Source organism: Gadus chalcogrammus, chromosome 7 (genome assembly GCF_026213295.1).
Source record: "Gadus chalcogrammus isolate NIFS_2021 chromosome 7, NIFS_Gcha_1.0, whole genome shotgun sequence".
In the NCBI taxonomy this organism is placed as follows: domain Eukaryota; kingdom Metazoa; phylum Chordata; class Actinopteri; order Gadiformes; family Gadidae; genus Gadus; species Gadus chalcogrammus.
Genome location: NC_079418.1, coordinates 29086961 through 29107270, shown reverse-complemented (window position 1 = coordinate 29107270; position 20310 = coordinate 29086961). Strand labels below are relative to the sequence as shown.

The window sequence follows — 20310 nt, the reverse complement described above, 5'->3', positions numbered from 1 at the left end:
GGTTAGGTGTGAAAACGGCCAACGGCCACGGCCAGATGGCCTAGTGTGAGTGCACCCTAAACCATAAGATGTATGCGTAATAAGTATAATCCTGTTTTTTCTTCTTTAACTTTTATTGAAACAGAGAAGCCCAATTTCAGTCCCAGGACCTTGTCTGCAAAGGGGAGCTCATCCAGTCTTTCTCAGCTTGTAACCAACACCATGACCTCACTCTCATAGCAAGTAGTCTATGAGGGTGAGTTAAATCGTAATAATGCAGCTGTTATGCATGGATGAACGTTAGAAAACAAACAACATGGTAACTGTATGTCAGCATTAATGTACACTTGAGGGAGGGGCTGTGAAACGTGCACTGAGCACTGAGCCCACTTTTTCACAGTTTGTTATCTGTGGGTGTGAGGCTGAGTGTCACCTTGTCCAGAGTCAGCATGTAGAAGTTGCAGATGTCGTTCTCCTGGGCATGCCTGATCCTGGATCTGCATTCCTCCTCGTCGATCACCTCCCCGACATACTCGCTCACAAAGTCGCCCTGGGAAGACAGCAAGCATTCCAAGTCTGTTATAGACATGTGCTTTGGTCATTTGTGAATGCAGAGGGGATTCATGGACATGTGTGCTGCCCTGGGAGGGTGATGATCTCTCCCAGTTGTATCACCATTTCACCAAGTGTATGTATGTATGTATGTATGTATGTATGTATGTATGTATGTATGTATGTATGTATGTATGTATGTATGTATGTATGTATGTATGTATGTATGTATGTATGTATGCATGTATATATGTATGTATGTATGTATGTATGTATGTATGTATGCATGTATATATATATACACACACACTGGGCAGTGGGTATATATATATTTATATATATATATATACTGGGTGAAATATAATGGGTAATATTTGTACCATCATTTATATTTTCATATAATTTATTATGCAGTTATTTATATAAATTGTATAATTTATAGTGTTTCATTAGCATTAATTAATGACTTAATAAATATTAATATTATCATTATTTGAGTTAGCAGTTGTAGTGTAAGCATTAGCAGTGTTAGTATTGGAAGGGTTGTCCTAAGTAGTGCTAGCATTAGTAGTGTTAGCATTAGCAATGTTGTCATAAGCAGTGTTAGCATTAGCAGTGTTTTCCTAAGTAGTGTTAGCATTAGCAGTGTAAGCAGCAGTACTGTTTACGTTATCAGTGTTGGCATGAGTCGCGTTAGCATTAGCAGTGTCAGCATTGGAAGTGTTGTCTTAAGTAGTGTTAGCATTAGCAGTGTTAGCATCAGAAGTGTTAGCATCAGTAGTGTTGGCATGAGTCGCGTTAGCATCAGGAGCGGCAGCAGAGCTAGCAGAAAGCGACCCCTACCTTCTTGATGATGTGGCCGCAGCGGAGGCCCCAGCCGCGGGACAGCGTCCTGAAGATCTCCACCTTGCTGTACTGGCGCTTCAGGAAGGCCTGGTTCAGACAGCGTTCCCCTGCAGGGCACACCTGCAACAAGACAAGGCCACATATCAAGACGATTCTTTAGTTGTCATCGCAGTAGAAGTCCTATACTACAACATGAGATCCCTGCATTTAACCCATCACTGGGAGCACTGGGAGCACTGGGCAGCCACAGTAGGGCACCCGGGGACAAACTCCTGGTCTACTGCCTAGTGCCTAGGTCAAGGGCAACGGCAGCAGTATTAGCCTAGCATGGATGTTCTTTTAGTGTGGGAGGAAACCAGAGCTCTCCGGAGGATACCCAAGTGATCACCGGGAGAACACACAAACTTACCAACCCCAGGGGATGGGTCCCAAACCAAGGACCTTCTTGCTGTACATTGTCGTAAATAAGCTTTGGCTAAAAACACTATGATGCAAGCATCAGCTGAGTGTCTGAAGCTTATCTATGACCACCCCTGGAAGGAGGGATCCCCCACTCTGCGTTCCTCCTCAAGGTTTCTTCCTCGCTGATTAAAGGAGTTTCTACTTGCCCTCTTGGGGGCTAGGGTTAGCCTGGTCCTACCAGACCATCGTACTTCATTTCATTTGTACAGAAGGTCTGGAACTGCCCAATTGACAAACGTTCACTCACTTGGAGGCGGGTGTCTGTTGAAGTTTTAAAATGATTGGATCTGCCCAGTGCCACTCTGGATTTGCCATAACCAATCGCATAGCATTTGGTCGTGACGCATGTCATGCGACGGGACCGGCTCCTTCACCACTAACGGAGCCAGCTGGAAAATCAAACTTTTCCCGAACCCCGTGGGGAGAAGCGCCACAACATCATGGCCACCAACAAAACTCAGCAAAGCTTGTTCTAGCTCCAGCTTTAATTGTTCAATATTCAGCAGCGATCCCACAACAGACCGAATAGCTTCTCTCGTATCCTTCTCCATTGTCTTCCTGGTCTTCCTCTGACTACAACTGAAACTGGTGTGCGACCTAGACGTCACCGTTCTCAGCCACTCCCTTTGTTCGCGGATTGGACCGCCAGAAATCTGGCTTCCAAGGAACCCATGCATATGAAGCAGACCCAGACCTAGTACTGAAGTGAAATGAAAATTGAAAGTAGGTAGGTGGGCGGTGCAAGGCTAGGCTAGGGTCAGGGGGGTGTCATAAATATTTGGCCTGTTAAGCCCTTTGAGACTGTAATGGTTATTAAGGAATATACCAACACAATTGAATTGAATCTATGTTTCTGTCCCTATTCAAATAACCTCAAATAAATAAATCAATAAATAATATTTCACCAATAACCACGGTGCCCCCTATTTATACACCTTGAGACCCGCAGCAGTTGAAGCCAAAGGCCCCTCAAAGTGTCCGTCTGAACTGATTGAAACCAGGCGACTCTCCCACAGTCTGTGTGAGCGTGAGTGTTTACCTGGGGGTGGCACTCGTACAGCAGCATGCGGTTGATACACTCCGAGTCCGTCCCGCACGGGCTCTCGTCCGACGCCTTACAGTTGCACCTCGGGATCTCCGACAGGTCCGCCACGATTATTTGCACCTTTCCTATCGGCCGGTTCACCTGATAACATAGCGGGAGGAAAGGCAGCCTTCGTTTTGACATCTCATTCACCAACACTGTAACTCACATTGACTACAGCGTTACCATGACTCCAACTCACATTGACTACAGCGTTACCATGACTCCAACTCACATTGACTGAAGTGCTACCATGACTCCAACTCCCATTGACTGAAGTGCTACTATGACTCCAACTTACATTGACCACAGTGGACTATAGTGTGCTTGGATGACTCCAATTCTGGGTAAACTGTGTATTAACACACAGGACAAGGTGAATACTTCAGCAGGGCCAAAAGTGAGTCCCCTCTCCTAAATCTCTTGATTGAGGCCTTGAGACTATCACCCTACCCTCCCCCCCTCCCCCCATCGAGGCCAGGCGGTCCTTGCTGACCTTGATGAGTTTGAACGGCGGTGGTTTCCTGTTGTTCCTGCGGTCTTCCTGGAGCTGCCGGAGCTCCAGCTCAGCCTGCAGCTCTCGAAACCGAACGGCCGCCTCCTCCAGCGCTGGAGAGAGGAGAGCGACGGCAACACCGGAGGGACATTAGAGCCGGCGTTCAGGAGACACCAGGTACACAGCTAACGTTGATGCAAATATATGTTTACAGTAAAAACTAGGGATGCACCGAAATGAAAATTCTTGGCCGAAACGCGAAACCGAATATACTGAAACAGTTGGCCGAAGGCTGAAACCGAATACCGAATGTGGCTTTTAATGTTTTTCATTCATTTTGCTTTAATTTTTCACCATTGCATAAATCAAACAATTAAATGTCCTTTATAAACTTTTTTGTCTTGCTTTTCTATAAAGAAAATCAATTACAAATTTGATACAAAATATTTATTTAATGCTGAACGTTTTCTAACATTCCAGCAGACATTATAGCAAGAATTTAAGAACAATGTACCTTTAAATAAATGAGTACAACTTTTTTTTTTTTTTTTAATAAAAAATATATATATGTTCGGTGTATTATGTTCGGCCTTTTTACTCCTTCGGCCGAAACCGTTCGGTGTTCGGTGGCCGAATATTCGGTGCATCCCTAGTAAAAACAATCAAAAAATGTGAAACGTATAAATAAATAGCTGATAACGTATTTGTGAACAGAAGGTACAATGTCTGGTGTGAAACAGGGAGGATCAAAATGATGAAAAGGTGACACATTATACCACCAGGTGTGAGTGTGATTAGCCGTTACAAGCCGTTCTGATAATCGGCCTCTTCTGAGATTACAACTGGGTGTGTCCGCCTAGATGCGTGCAGAATAGATCATTCTACCAGCCTACCCGGTGGACTTAAGCAAACGTTGCTCATCTAGCCGGCGTACATCTAGGTGGACACGCCTACTTGTGATATCAGAGGCCGATTATCAAAACGGCTTGTAACGGCTAATCACACACACACCTGGTGGTATAATATGTCAACTTTAGACACACACACACACACACACACACACACACACACACACACACACACACACACACACACACACACACACACACACACACACACACACACACACACACACACACACACACACACACACACACACACACACCCCACCTTTCTTGTAGACGCCGTCCACGCCTTTGCCCATGCGCTCCTTGCTGTTGGCGTCCACGTCCATGTAGGGGAAGACGCGCGCCTGGTAGGTCCACAGGTAGTCGTTGGAGCCGAAGAAGTGCACGGGGAACTCGCCCACGTCGTGCTTCATGCGCTGGATGTTCTCCGGGATGCTCTTGGGGTGGCTCACCTCCGCAGGCCACCACCTGTACCCCACGACCGCCCAGGGGAGGAAGACGAGGAGGAGGAGGAGGAGGAAGACTGTGGTCAGTGCGAGTTGTTTTGTTATGAATGCCGGTCCGAACATACAACACTACCGTTCAAAGGCTTGGGGTCACTTTAGAAATGTTCTTATTTTTCTAAGAGAGCACCGTTTTTTCAAAAAAAGATTGATTCATTAAATTAATCAGAAATAGAGTCTAGACCAGGGGTCACCAACCTTTTGAACCTGAGAGCTACTTCATGGGTACCGAGTCATACGAAGGGCACCCAATTTGATACACTGAAATAACAAATTTGCTCAGTTTGCCTTTAGTTCTATATTATTAATATTGATTAATGAATGATCATCTATGTGAAGACACTGATCATGTTAAAGATTTCTCACAATAATCATCAACAACGACTTAAAAAAGGTGGGAAAGAGTTGTTCAAGAATGAGCTGTGCTATTTTCAGAACAGGCCTGCGGGCGCCTCATGTGGTCCTCCTTGCGGGCACCCTGGTGCCCACGGGCACCGTGTTGGTGACCCCTGCTCTAGACATTGTTAATGTGGTGAATGACTATTGTAGCTGGAAACGGCTGAATATCTACAGAGGTGACCAGAGGCCCATTTCCAGCAACCATCACTCCTGTGTTCCAATGGTACATTGTTTAGCTCTTCGTGTTAAAAGGCTTATGGATAGCACAGCCCAGCAGCACAGATGAAAAAGTGTGAGTTATCATGGAAAACATGAAATTGTCTGGACGACCCCAAACTTTTAAACGGAAGTGTATATCTGAGAGAAATGTTCGGACCGTCATCCTTATGCAAATTATTATTATTATACGAGAGAATGATAGAAATGGCTGAATCGATATTCTGCTCTTCATGTATTTTTCTTATGTAAGGTTTAGGATGACTCCCTTATCATCCTAGACTAGTTGACCCACCGGTCCATCTAGAGCAGGGCGGTGTGTGGCTCAGGAGGTAGAGCGAGTGGGCTGGTAGCCGGAAGGTTGCTAGTTCGATCCCCGGCTCCTCCTAGCTAGAGTGTCGAGGTGTCCCCGAGCAAGACACCTCACCCTTACTGCTCCCGACGAGCTGCCTGTCGCCTTGTATGGTTAACACCGCCGTTGCTGTGTGAATTTGTGCATGAATGGGTGAACGTTCGGCAAAATTGTAAAGTGTAAAGTTTGAGTGCTTTGCCACTGGTTCTAAAAGCACTATATAAATGCAGTCCATTTACCATTTAGAGACGCTGATGTAGCGTTTACTTGGGATTTCATCATCAACACTCCTGCGCGTCCCTGTCATACTTCTGTCTTGACCAATACTACCACAACCATCACTGGGGAATCCAACCCTCTGCCTTTAAGGCTGAGTGCCAGACAGCAAAGGCAGAGATCAATAATTTAACTTTCTGCTTTGCTTTCCACGTGCATCAATTATTAAATCGTTTTATTCAGTGTGTATTTGTATCAAGTTCGTAGGAGTGTGTTTGTATCAAAGTTGCTGTCAAAGCATTGCTGAATGCTTCATGATTCGCAGACTCCTTGTTTGGTTAAGTCATTATCGCCATAGTTCAGGGAAAACTTATCATGTTAGTTAGCACTATTTGACATTTAACAGCTTTCACTGTTAAATGTTTTTAATTTTATCCTAATGAAGCCTCTGCTAAATCGTATCTAAAGACATCTCAGCCTCCTCTCTAAACAGAGAGCCCCGTCTCTCAGCGTGGCGTTCTGACCTGTAGCGGCCCACTTTGACCCACAGGAGGTCCTTGTAGTGAGGTTTCTTTCCCGCCCGGCAGTCATTGCAGTACCAGCTTCCTTTGGGCATGTCGATGTTCAGACACTCCCGGTGGAAGGCGGCGGGGCAGGACTCGCAGCATAACAGACTGCCCCCTGGAGCACAGGAGGGCGCCAGTGCAGTTCAGTTAGAACCATTTCAAAATGTAAATAAAAATAATAACTAATGAAAATAACTAATAAGACATATTTGTATTAGTCATTATTATTCATTTTTTTAATTCATTTTTTTATATTTTATCTTAATTAATTTAATATTTTAATTGAATACATTGATATCATATAATATATTAATAAATTATTATTTAATTATATGATCAATATACATTATCCATGTTAACTTGATTCAAAGATTTTTACAAGACACAAACTCAAGGCAAAAATACGCTAAGAAAATCTATTCTGGAATAAACTTGTATTTGAACCAAACATCTACTCCCTATGCGTGGGTTAACATCGGACCAGACCGTGTCACGGCGGGGGTAGCGGGCGTACCCTCGGTGCAGACGAAGCACCAGCTGACGTTGACGTGCTCGTGGTTCTTGACGCCGCGGCGCGCGCTGAAGTGGTTGGGACAGACGATGCTGTTGTTGGACAGGACCACGCAGCCCGCTGCCAGGCACACGTCCGTGGCGTGGTAGGCCACCGGACAGCGCACGCAGCGCATCAGACGGCCTGGTGCGCGCACACGCACGAAAAGAGCAGACACAGACACAGACACAGACACACACGTTAGGCTTCAAGAGACCTTGGGGATAACAGATGAGACCCATTGAAACTGAATTGACAAACAGATAAAAGTAGGCGGACACACAGTCTGTCGGTATGTGCATGTGTGTGTGCGTGCGTGTGTGTGCTCCCACTCCCAAAGTGCTACTAAGAAGAGAAAGAAAAAATTCAAAGCCCAGGCAGTGAATGCTTTGGCAGCAACCGGTTCTCTAAACCTGTTGACTGCGAGGATAAGCTGCGTATGGGGAGCTACTTCACAAATGGACTCAAATTGCAAAACAAAACTAAAAAGCAAAGTAAATCACCAACTCGACAACATCTAACCGGCGGCACCAGGAGCCAAATGTGATGCGCCAAGCAAAACTAGAAAATGCATTTCCTGCAGAAAATGCGGTGAGTGCTGTAGTACAAAGGGAGGTTGAAAAAGTTTTTTAATAAAGACAAATAGATTAATACATTAAAAAATGTTAAATGGCTTAAATCAAGTGAAGGGATTTGTACAAAAGTTCAAAAGTCTAAGTGGAGTAAACAATGTAAACATGCACACCATTTAAGAAAAAGTAAATGGTCGGAAACAAATAAAGTGACAGCTGAATGAAAAGCGCAAAGCATTGCTCATAATGCAGAAATGTAAAAGGTCAAATGTATTGTCCTGCACTGCTGGTGTGTGTGTGTGTGTGTGTGTGTGTGTGTGTGTGTGTGTGTGTGTGTGTGTGTGTGTGTGTGTGTGTGTGTGTGTGTGTGTGTGTGTGTGTGTGTGTGTGTGTGTGTGTGTGTGTGTGTGTGTGTGTGTGTGTGAATGTGTGTGTCTTTAAGAGAATAGCGAGCCGGTGTGTGATTAAAAGTAGCCCAATAGAACGGGAAAAACAGCCCAATCTGGCAACACTGCCTGAACGCCTTCCAAAAGTAGCCCAATCCAGCGGGAAAAAACGCTCAATCTGGCAACACTGCTGAACGTCTTCACGCTCCAGCGTCAACGTAAATCAATGAGACCAACTGAAAATGAAGCCGTATAAAACGAAAACTGTTATTCTGAATAAAGTTTAAATTATAACGAAATTCTGTTTGGATATTATTTAAGATACAAGTGTGTAGATTTGTTTAATGGTTTGAACCAAGGTAAACGGTTGAAAATTGATTTAGTAACGTCTTAAACAGTTGAAGTACCAGAGGACGGCCTCCCATGTTAAAACAAAGACAATATTTTAAAAGTAGAATATCTTAAAAAGTATAAAATACTTAAAAAATCCGAAAAGTTATTCTGAATATTTTTAAAATTTGAATGGAGCCTCTCGGTGAAAAATTGAGGAGGAAAATAGGTCCCAAAGTTTATAGAGAATAAGAAAGAAAGAAAGAAAGAAAGAAAGAAAGAAAGAAAGAAAGAAAGAAAGAAAGAAAGAAAGAAAGAAAGAAAGAAAGAAAGAAAGAAACTATGAAGAACAATAGTTGAGTGCTGCGTGCAGCACTCACTTAAATAAGCAGAGCTCTCCCGTCACGGGTCCGGGAGGGCCCCCAGAGGGGGGGGAGACGTACCTTTGGAGCCAGCCGGGTTGCTGGGGTTGGCCAGGAAGCAGGTCAGGCAGACGTGGAGCGAGCAGCGGAAGCCCCGGTTGACGGGCACCGTGGGCGCGTGGCCGGCGGCGCACTCGCCGTGGTAGAACTTGCCGCACACGGGGATCATGCAGCGTCGCGTCTCCTCGCCGCGCTTCCGGCACACGAAGCAGGTGTGGAGCCCTGCGACAGAAGGGTGGACCCCCCCCCTCGCGTTAGAGCCGAGGCAGGGGACGGCTGGGTTCCAACAACATCGATAACTTTCACTTTTCTTTTGTACGATTTTTGCATTTTTATTGAGCGAGATGGACAGGAATAGACTGGTATGGGAGAGAGAGGGGAGGGCGTAATTCTAACCCGGGTCGCTGCGATCAGGACTGAGCCTTAATGGTACGCGCTCTAACCAGTGAGCGCGTAAAGGGGAGGCGTGGAAAGGTAAAGCCCCCCTTTACCTTTTACTTTTTGACTAAAGGCTCTTACCTACTTGGCGACCAACCCGTGGTATTAAGGGTGTGAGGGGGCTGAATGGGGCTGAAGTGGGATATGATTGTCTTGCAGTGTGGTGGTGGGGGGGGGGGGGGCTTTGCATGGATGACTCGGATATCTGGATTAAAACGCTCAGACGTAAAGCCGTGACTTGGCTTAAACTGCTGCTTGACTTCTACCTGAGCAACAAATCCTTCTGTCTAACCTGCGCAAACGCTGGCTTGAAACAGGGCTTGAGTCGTTTTCGCAGATATTAACAGCGCTGTTCATTAGACAGGAGTCGATAAATTCAGCAGCTATTAGACAAATATTCCTTCGTGGACCTCATTGGTGTCCATGCGATTGGACGCGTTCCCGCAAGATTTGGCATGTTTTCAGAAAATTCGGATAATCAGACAGTAGTCTTCCTGTGTAGAACCCTGCATGTTCCCAGTCCCCAAGTATGGACCACAGACCCAATGGAAGGCAAGACTGATCTGGAAGACATATAGTCATATATAGATGTATAAGTCGTACAAAAGTTTCTAGTGGGGCAGTAGCCATAAGGTACAATAATAGAATAGAATAGAAATACCCATCACTCTATCAATACAACTACATTGCTATTATCGAATACAAAAGTGAAGTTTGGTATGTTCCATACCAAAACTCATTCAATCATTTGTTTTGATCATAATTATGTCGTAAAAACCTAATGCATTCAAGTACACATTCAAGCCAAGCACACGGCTATTGTGCCTAGCCGTCCTCATCAGCAAAGCTGCCACCTACATGCATACAGTAACTCCGTACCTGATTTGCACTCTGGGCAGATGAACTTCCCCTTGGGGGCCTGGGCCAGCGAGATGCAGGCCAGGTGAAAGGCCCCGCAGCACTGGCCCTCGCAGAGCAGCAGCTCCCCAGACTTCTCACACACCTGCAACACAACCGCAGGTTCAAGACCGGGGACATCGTCCCCCGCACCATTCGGTCTACGGCCCACGTGGTCCGAGGTGGTACCAGTGGAACCAGCCGGTCCCTGCCGACCTACATCTCACAGAGCAAAGGAACCGTGACGCAGGACCACAGGCTCACTGGGCAGACAGTGGACCTGTTCCATGGTCGTCGTTGTTTCATGTTTTCCCGTCAGTGCTGCGACGGCACTTTGACGTTAGTGTGTGATTACTCCTCAATGTCAAATGTCACCGGAGCGCGACAACGGCAAGGGCAATGTTTTGCAGGGCTTCTGCCTGGAAACCACTGCTTTACATCTTCAATGGGACTCACATCGTCTCCGTGCCTTAAAGCGGACCGCTGTCCTTTGTTGGTGGTCTTTGTTCTGCTGAGAAGGTGTCGGTTGAGGTCCCTCAGGTCCCTCAGGGACTCACCTGACATATGTTCTCCTTCATGGAGGCGGGGCCTCCTCGCTCTCCGATGAGCTTCCTGGTGGGGAACAGGTGCTCGTCACACAGCAGAGAGTCCTCCTTACAGGAGGGATTGCTGCCGTCCGGACAGGGCTCCTCCCCCTGAACACCCTGCCATGGGAAACACGGACGATTAAGCCCCCATTGGGACTATTTTGGACAGGATATATGGAGGACATTGGAACATTGGTTGCAGTTAGTTACCATTGCACTAGCCAATAAAACTGTCCGGTTGTTCAGTGACATGGAAATGCTGACATACACCTAACGCAGTTCAGACCTAGTCTAGTTGGCCTGCCGTATGCGATACAGCGTCTGAACCGTGGCTTGTTTACCGTGCGAATATAAGATGAAGCAACGCCAACGTAAAACACGAGGCACCGTAACCAAAACCGCGTCACAAACAAAACGGCTGACCTCGAAGCCGAGGCAGTCCTTGCCACCATCGTCTTCATCCTCGTGTGCGTGGGGGCCGTCCGGCTGGGTGGGGGCGGGGAGGGCGCAGTCGGACGCCTCCTCTGGCGTCGGAGACGACGGGCTGGCGACAGGGGGTGGAGCGGTGACGGCGGGAGGGGTCGGAGAAGGAGCAGCGGCGGCGCTGGCCGCCAGGGCCTTGGCGGTCAGCGGTGAGGGGTCACTCCTGACGTCGCCGGACATCACTGACTGACGCTCGTCACACTCTGATGAGGGCCCCCCGCAGTCTGGGAGGAACAAAACCGTTGTGTTAGGAAAGTTGGCTCAGGTTAGCTGGAGAGCGACGGAAATGACTTTAACAATAGATCACACTTATGTATGCGTACTATTATTCCACATCAGCATAAGGGAAGGTGCATATGTTGAGGATGGTTTAGTCCACATGTTGCGGATAATACATTTGAATATGTTTGAGTTACCAGAAGGAGCCGGAGGACTTGGTGGGATATGCCTCAAAGACTTGACCTGCAATGAAACACACATCGATACACAACACATGGCTTCAATCAGAACCAGCTGTTCCTGCTCCAACAAAACATATTTCTAAAGTGTGTGTGAGTGAGTGAGTGAGTGAGTGAGTGAGTGAGTGAGTGAGTGAGTGAGTGAGTGAGTGAGTGAGTGAGTGAGTGAGTAAGTGCACAGTTCAGAACGATAATATTTTGCAATGTTTTTGCAGCACACAAATTTGTTGCGTTGGTGGGTCTAATTAACAACAACAGTGGTTTGACTCAAGTTGCCCAAAGAATAATGAGTTGAGTAAACCCCAACCACCACCACCCCAACCCCAACAAACACCTTCTTTTTGGGGCCGATTGAAGCCTCAGCTTCGAGGCAGTATTGTAGAATCCTCTGAGTGGGTTTCCTCTTCCTCTTGCTCTTCAACAGTGAAACACTACCTGTGAACAGAACCGGACCGAAAGGAGTCCATGACTGAATACGTTTTCCACAGAGAAGTCTCAACAGCGCTCTTTGAGTTGTTAAAGGGAACTTCACGATTTAAGAGTAGAATCACCCACTGTATTTGACAGCATACTTTAAAGTTTGAACACAGTAACCTAGACAAAATCCCTTTAACCCACCTTCCTCTGTGATGGAGCCGTCGGGCGCCTGGACAGTGTCAGCGTCAGGGGGAGGGGTTAGGGTATCAATGGAAAGGACTGGGGCCTCTTGAGACGGTGAGACTTCAGGCACGAGAACTTCTAGCTGTGTTGGCGGAGTCTCCTCAGGGGGCGGAGTCTGGACTTCAGGAAGTATTGCCTGCGATGCGCCGCCAATCCCGCTGTCGTCCAATAGCGCTGGTGGCTCCGATTGGCTACTGATGTGCGGAGGGCTCTGCAACAAAAAAAAAAGAACTTTTAATGCATTTTATAAATCGCAATGTGTAGTATTTAAACAAGCGTGTACCTTGAAATATCCTGGACATATCTGTGGTCAATGCTGATCGACTGTGATGTATCTGTCATCAATAAAACCAAATTCTATAACTAATATATTCTACATATAAGAAATTCTGGCCAGCCCAAACCAGTTAGACTGGACAGAGCACTGGTAGATAGTCTCCCACCTACTCACTGGGAGGGGCTTGTTACAGATTGCTCCTTTAATGGCACACTGTACACACAGAAAGCTGGCTGGGCGTGGCATTACATAAGCAGCTACTGATGGCTATTTTAGATCAATACAGCTGAGCATTGGATTACCTTTCCCCCTGGCTGGGGCGGTTTTTTGGTCTTCTTCCTCGTAGAGAAAATCTGATCGTAATCCTCGTTCCATTCGATGAGCCTTTTGCTTGGTTTTCTGATCCGTTTTGGTACTGAGGACAAGACAAGACAAGCAGGAGAAGTCAAGTGTAATTGTTCTGAGCAGTGTTCCTGCTTCATGAATAGCTCATTTTTGGACGTTGCATTTGATCTCAATTCTTTACAGGCCATCATTTGAAACTAAACTTGCAACAGCAAGGTCAATGAATATCAGCCGTCAAGGTATTACTTGCACTCAATCTAAAATCCTGAACATGGGATGTATTCATTTGTAAACGCCGGACAAATGAGCTGATTATTTGGCCTTATTGAAGCTGCAGTGTAAAGTGACATTTGTTGACAGGTTAAAACCTCGTACAAAATCGTAGCTCCAGAAATCATTGTTCAGGTAAGTCCTTACCTTTGGAAGTCTCCTGGCCTCCTCCACTGCCGCCCCACGAGTTATTGTTCAGCGTTGCGCCCGCCACATGGAGATCCTTAGGGGGCTGCAAACTAGTCTTTGGTGGGGAGAACCGGGCAGCGTCCAACACCCTCTCTTCCAAAGGCACAGTGGTCCGACTCTCCCCCTCCTTCACTGATCCACACCCCTCTTCCACCACGACGTCACCCTTCCCTCCCTCCGTCTGGACCTGCCCGTCCCCGCCACGCGAGTCACCACCGGACGAGAGCTCCTGCCCGGGGAACCCAGGGCCCGAGCTCGCCGGACTATAAGGAGCCGGAGCTTTCTTCCTCCGCGCAGAGTTGACGGTTCTCTTCCTCCCGCCGCCGGAGCCTTTGGAGGGCTGGCCGGGTCTCCTCCCGTTCGTCACACCGTCCTTCTGCGAGGTCTTGGCTTCGTCTGCGACGAGCACAGCTCCGCAGGCACCGGTCGTTCCTCGGCGGGGATCCTCTCCGGACGTCCCGGGGATCACCGAGGGCTCCTGCCTCACGTGGGAGCTCGCAGGGCCGATGTCCAGCTCCAGCGGGGCCCCGTCCCGGTCCCTGGTGTCGTGCAAATCTTTCAGCAGCATGAGAAAAGTACTGAACTTATAGTTTGTGTCGGGTTTGAACGAAACCGGCTTACCGTCGCTCTCGTTGGTCACTGACTGTAAGGACACCTCCTTTATGTTTTTAATCTGATCCAGGAAGGAAAAGGACGCTTTAGAAGAAGAGGAGGAAGAGGAGGAGGAGGATGTGTCAGAGGAACAGTTTTCCTTCTTTGTTTTTACCTTCGCAGTCAGGGGGATGAAGTCCATGGGCGGAGTGGGGGACACGGGGACGTCTTCATCCTCACTCTTGACCTCAACTTGCACGTCATTTGGGTCGGAAAAGCTCTCGCAGGACGAGAGAGCGCTGCAGCTGGAGGAAGGCCCGCTCCGAGGCCTCGTCTTCGTGGACCTCTGCTTTGTGGAGACGCCTTGCTTGGTCCCCGTTAAGGCCGAGGAATTGTCTGAACTTCTCCTTTCGTTTCCATCCGTTTTTTTACACTGCTCTGAACTCTTCTTCCAATCGAGTTCCTGCAGAGCTTTTTCCCGCTTTAGTCGTTCCGTTTCCTGCAATGCTTTAAGGGCTCTGGTCATCAGGCGGTTGCTGGCCGGCAGGTGCGCGGGCTGCTCATCGATGGTGTTCGGTGATTCGTTTGGACTCTCTTTGGATTCATTTTGAAGTGACAGTGGTTCTTCTGGAGGTTTGCTTACATCCATCGAACATGGTTCTGGTGCTGCAGGAGATGCTTGAACAACTTCGGTAGACGATTCCGCTTGCTGTGGAGAAGGCTGGGATGTCATGCCATTGAGTCCATGAACGGCATTCATTTTTTTAAGTTCTGCGATGTTTAACTGGTCAGTGGTTTTGCTTGTTGTACTTTTTGTATTGATCATGGACATCCATTTTACTTCCGGGCCTTTTGATTGATTAGTCTTACTTGATAATTGCAAACTGCTCTCTTGAGACCATCGCGTTTTGTGAAAAGGTTTGACAGTCCCACCCATGCTAGCCAAATTATTAACCGATATGCTTTTGGATTCTACACCGGGAATTTCCTTTAAGGACTCCTTTGACCCAAATTTAGAAATTGAATCGCTACTTTCTAATGGCTGCTGGGTGCCGTTATCAATGAAATCATTTTGTGCCGGATTGACCAATTGAATCGCACTAGAGGTTGAAACATTTTGCTCCTCTAAGCTTGGTGACTGAACTAAAGGACTTTCCGATAAATCCATAACTTTCGACTTATTATTTTCTACAGTATGCGTTTGTTTAGCTAATTTGCCGATTGTAAGGGCCTTTTTACTGCCAATGCTTTCAGATTTTTCTGAATCGTCAGTAGTTTCATTAGAGGACGGTCTATGTTCAGCCTTGGAATGGTCTGGTGGGTCTTTGAGACAGTCCTTTATGTTGCTGACTGGGATACATTTTTTAGAGGTAAGGTGATCCAACGGCTTAGTGGTGCACACACCATCAAGCTTGGTCCTTTGAGAATGGGCAGCCGATTTCTTTTTTTGTTTGTCCTTCCATTGATTTGTGAGCTTTTCGGTTATAATACAATTATCACTCAGACTTTTGGAAGGGATCAATTCTACAGGCTTATTTGAAGGCCCTGACTGGTCCGAAGGCATTCCAGTTTCTGCACACAGGCTGGTCTTATTTTTGTCATGTAACGATTGCTGGGAAACTGCCACTCCAGTCGCAGTGTGGTTGACACCGTTGACGTGAGTCCTTTTACTGACTACAGATCGGACCTTCTTCTTACAGGGCAGTTTACCGAAGACAGTTCGATCAGGTATGGGACTTGTAGTTTTTGGTCGTCTGTCTTTTCCAGCTTTGCTGAACCACAGGCCTCTGTGAATCTCGGGCTGTTTGGTTACTTCCTTGAAAACCGAAGAAGAAAGAGCCTGGGTAACTAAAGGCACAGACTGAACTGGTTTGGACTGGCGCTCGAGTGCTGTGGGACATAAAATCTTGGGGACAGATTCAAGGTCGGAGTAAGGGCATTCGCCGGCCACTCGATCTGACGGCTCCTGGTTACCGCGTGGGTTTCTGGAATCGTTACTACTGGTGCAGGTCGTAGAACTTCTGGTTTTATTTTTAACAGAAGTCTTTCTTAAAATGCTTGGCTTCTTTGTTTTGCCCGGGCAGAAGTCAGATCCATCGGCCATGTGACTGGGTTTAGACGCCTCAGAAGCTGGAGCAGGAGTCGGTTGGACTGTACTTTTTGTTTCAGATGTGGAGACGTCATGAAAGGCATCGTCTCTCAGGGAGGAGGCCCTTCTGGACATTTCCTGGAAAGAAACCTCTGCTTCAGTCACACTGAACTTCCAGGCCTCCTGGTATCGCTTGGCAATCTGTAAGCACATGAAACTTATGTCAATATCAGTTGTATGAATCAAAGGTTATCACATTTCTTTTGCCAGGTAACATTTACAAGTTAACAACATCTAATCGTCAGTAAGAATCAATCAGTTTCAATAAAAAAATAATTGGACTAATAAATAATAATATAATGGCAAAGAGTGAACGATGAATTAAACCATATGTTCTGTGCATGGTAATAAAATGTGCATTTACAGTGCATGAATTATGTGTAAGTTATGTATAAATAGCACTCACAGAATATTTGTAGTTGTTTTCCCTTTGCCTGCCCCTCCGCCTCAATAGGGGGAGCTGTTCGAATTGAAAGCCGCCGTTGAATGAATGAGTGGCTCTTCCTTCCACCCAGGCATACTCCACTGGTTTCCCAAAGGTCCTCACGTAGTACAGTCGACAGGGGCGATCACTGGGCTCTGCAACACCCACACCCACACACACACACACACACACACAGTTCAATTCTACTGCTGGACAGACAGCAGGGATGTCAATCAGGATTCAGCCCATTGGCTGAGTTCAGAACCACTGACGGAGCCAAAGGGTCTTTTGAATATTCAAGTGTTTTCTCGCGAACCCAAGCAATCCTCTGGTGAACAATTTACACATTTGGCCGAACTTGAATAAATGACCAATGTGTCGATTGTATCAGGTTCGATGAGCACGATGAGCACGCAGGATGAAATTGAACATTGATTTTAGATTGTTTCACTCAACTAGATCCACACATTTTGGCGTACGGGTCAGACCTGAGATGGCCTACCTTTGACCCTGTGATAGATTCCGTTGGTGGGGTCCACGACCACCTGAGAAGGCCACCAGGGTCTTCGGTTGAACTTGGCCCAAATAACCTCACCCTCCAAGAACTTTAAGGGGGGGACTGATTTCTTCTTTGGACTGCATGGCTGTGAGAAATGTGGGCAGGAAATCCATCGTCAATCCACCGGTAATCAGCATGAAATGGGCACTTTCCAAAAGTTCTAAATCCTAAAAAACATTGAATTTCAGTTAAGCGTTATTCATTCTAAATACATGCAAGTGCTTTAGAAAAAAAAAAATTCCATAGCATTATTCTGCTTCATAGGATGATTTAGACAAATGTCATAATAATGGTATTTAATGCTTATTATTGTAGGATAAACATATGTTAAAACAAATCAACTACCTAGTTTACCCTCACACTGCTCACTGTCTAGGGATTATTTTTATTGGCAACAAGAATGGCAATAATATGATGGCTTAAATTTGCTTGCAGCCAAGAAAGCTTTCAATTTATAATCCGAAACAGTGAAAGGTCACCAAATATTTGCCAACAGCAGTAAGCATCTATAAACTATTTGTTACAGGGCTGGTTTCCATTTCCTGAAAAGTGATTTCATATGTACTAAAACTTTGTAGTGACATGCTAGACGCCTTTTATTGAGTCCCAGACTAGACTACTGGTTGAAATGTTTATAAAGAACAAAAGATAGGATTGAATCAAACTCCATAATGGTGATTAGTAACACATACAGACAGAGTGTCTGTATGTGTGAACTTCCAGGATACTTCCAGGACACAGTGTCCTGGAAGTAAACAAAAGGGCACGACACACATAGTATCGTATTGTATTGTGATTGTGTATGTAGTACACTCTTTGTATACTTATATCTGTGTCTTGTAATCCTGTGTGAGACGGGCAACTTAGTGTGGCATGACACGAACATAAACATCATCCTCCTCCTCATCATCATCATAGTAGGCCGAAACAACCACTTGCCATTGGATTCTCAACGGTGGTACTCTCAAACCCAAAGAACTCGCTGTCACTCTCCCACTCGCTCTCCGACTCCTCCCAGTACCTCCGGCGCTGGCCCGAGCGCTGGGAGCGGGTCACCACCTTGCCCGGCGGCCCCGCTGGCTTCAGAGCTTCCGGGGCGCCCGTGGAATCGGCACACGCAACCCCGGGGTTGGACTCTCGAACGGCCATTTCGTTCGACCGTCCCTGCTCCTCTGTCGTACCGGGGGAACGCACGCGCACCTCGACCCCTTGGCCTTCGTCAAAACCGTCGTCGCCGTCGTCGTCGATGTCCTGGTTGACGTCGTCGTCCTCAAACAAGGACGACTCAAAATGGAGGAGGCCGTTGGCGAAGGGGCTGTTACTGTTGAGGGAGAAGGCCGGGCTGGGCGGGCCAGAGTCGCTGGAGTCGCTCTGCTCCCGGGACGCTCGCCCGGCCACGCTGTGCTGTTCGTGAGCGAGGGGGTCATCCCCCACGCCGCCGTTCTCCCTGCTCGAACCGTCCCCCTCGACGGCGTTCTCTCGGTGGCTCTCCTTCTCGCCGCCGCCCCTTCCTTCCCACTCCCACTCGGCGCATCCCTGCCTCTGGCCCCCCGGGACCCTCCCAGACCGGGCTGGCTGGGGTCTGCTGCTGGTCGCGGCGGTCGCGGCGGCGGCGGCGGTGGTGGTCAGTCTCTGCAGCCGACGCAACGAGCGGTACGAGGAGGTGGAGGAGGAGGAGGAGGAGGGCGGCAAAGGCGACAAGTGGGGGGAGTTGGGAGTTTTGGTGAGCCCGTAGAGCGACGGGTGCTGGAAGGAGGACCCGCTGGCTGACATGGTCAGACCGCAGCCATGACGTGAAGAGCAGCCTGGAAGAAGGGGCGGGAGACTCAGCCAGAGGTCAAAGGGCAGCTGGAATGTTGGGCCTGTCTCCAAGGCAACGCACATGGCCCTGTCATCCTGCTATCCTTGCTTCTTCCTGAAAAATAACATGTAAACAAGACACGTGTTGCGTTGGCCTACTTTCAGTTTCCCAGCACATTATACATTCAAGACGCCATCAAAACAGAACGCCTCCGACTTCATCACGCAGTCATTATCAACAGTGAGCACATTAGTACAACTATTAATTACAATGAAAAACGTTAAAAGTTATCAAACACAATTTTAAACCGGTCTGGTTGTATGTGGTCAGTGGCCATGAAAGGGACGTTTCAACTATAACGGGTGTCGCTGCCGTGATCGCACGTTCCAGTAATGGTCGAGTGTAAACAGAGGACGGCCAGGTGGTTACCTCACGGCAGTCAACTCGCAACCCGTCTGCACAGCAACGCCGCCCGGAAGGGGGAATGGAGTCGTCCGGTGTGCATATGGCCAGTGCGTCACGTCATGCAACAACGTTACATACACACTCTGCTAACACGCCAAACCTGGCCATCGACAGCGAAGGGTTAACTCGATATGCAACGGATGAACCTAAACCCGCTCGTCTGTTATTGGGATCCAGATCAAAATGGCATGTCATGTCGGCGCCCATCCACCAACCCCGGGCTACATGTCATCCGCCGCCGCGAACAGGACACAACATAGCACGGACATGCATGAATGACACCCGCCGAGTTCATCTGCACATACACACTGACGTGCGCGCACACACAAACACACACACCCACACACACGCTTCCCTCCGACGGACGTACGGTCATTAAACAAAATCACGGATCAGACACCGGTGACACCGATCTGCCGCGAGAATCTTACCATTCCATGAACACCCACCGCAAAAGCCACTGTTAAACAATCCATTTCTGCATTTAAATGGGATAATTCCCCATTTTTTGAAAGCGGATGCGGAGAATCCCGGCGGCAATACTACTAGGCCTGGATCCCGGTTCACGTCCACCCCCCCCTCTCTCTCTCTCTACTTGCGCCGTAGCCCAGTCCAGCGGCCCCTATAAAACAGCCGAAGTGTTGACCACTCCACTAACAACGACGCATGGCTGCGAGACGCGTGAGCATCACCACTACAACTTTATCACGTCCCATCTTGAAAGCACACGGCATGATCATCCTTTAATTAAATAGATAGATAGATCCTGCCGACGGACCTGCCCCTGTGAGCCCCCCGCCTGCTCCAAATTGTGACTGTGCGGACGGCCAATCGTCACCGCGGCTGCCCCCCCTCCCAATGCTTCCCGCCATAGGTTC

The 20310-nt window shown here is 47.7% G+C and overlaps 1 protein-coding gene across 1 annotated transcript in view; it reads right to left on the bottom strand.

Annotated features, from left to right (window-relative positions):
• Positions 1-20310, bottom strand: part of nsd1b (nuclear receptor binding SET domain protein 1b) — a 26899-nt gene extending 6589 nt beyond the window's left edge. Inside the window, exons 1-21 of the mRNA XM_056594899.1 lie at positions 19397-20310; positions 18106-19081; positions 17110-17251; positions 16590-16762; positions 14210-16324; positions 13402-14116; positions 12942-13054; positions 12321-12573; positions 12037-12137; positions 11661-11706; positions 11185-11468; positions 10732-10878; positions 10157-10280; positions 8861-9061; positions 7094-7273; positions 6538-6694; positions 4590-4795; positions 3420-3532; positions 2879-3025; positions 1375-1497; positions 413-529 (exon numbers count right to left, since the gene is read on the bottom strand). Coding sequence (XP_056450874.1) covers positions 413-529; positions 1375-1497; positions 2879-3025; positions 3420-3532; positions 4590-4795; positions 6538-6694; positions 7094-7273; positions 8861-9061; positions 10157-10280; positions 10732-10878; positions 11185-11468; positions 11661-11706; positions 12037-12137; positions 12321-12573; positions 12942-13054; positions 13402-14116; positions 14210-16324; positions 16590-16762; positions 17110-17251; positions 18106-19050 — 6402 coding nt within the window. The 5' untranslated portion in view covers positions 19051-19081; positions 19397-20310. The remainder of the gene's footprint in view (positions 1-412; positions 530-1374; positions 1498-2878; positions 3026-3419; positions 3533-4589; positions 4796-6537; positions 6695-7093; positions 7274-8860; positions 9062-10156; positions 10281-10731; positions 10879-11184; positions 11469-11660; positions 11707-12036; positions 12138-12320; positions 12574-12941; positions 13055-13401; positions 14117-14209; positions 16325-16589; positions 16763-17109; positions 17252-18105; positions 19082-19396) is intronic.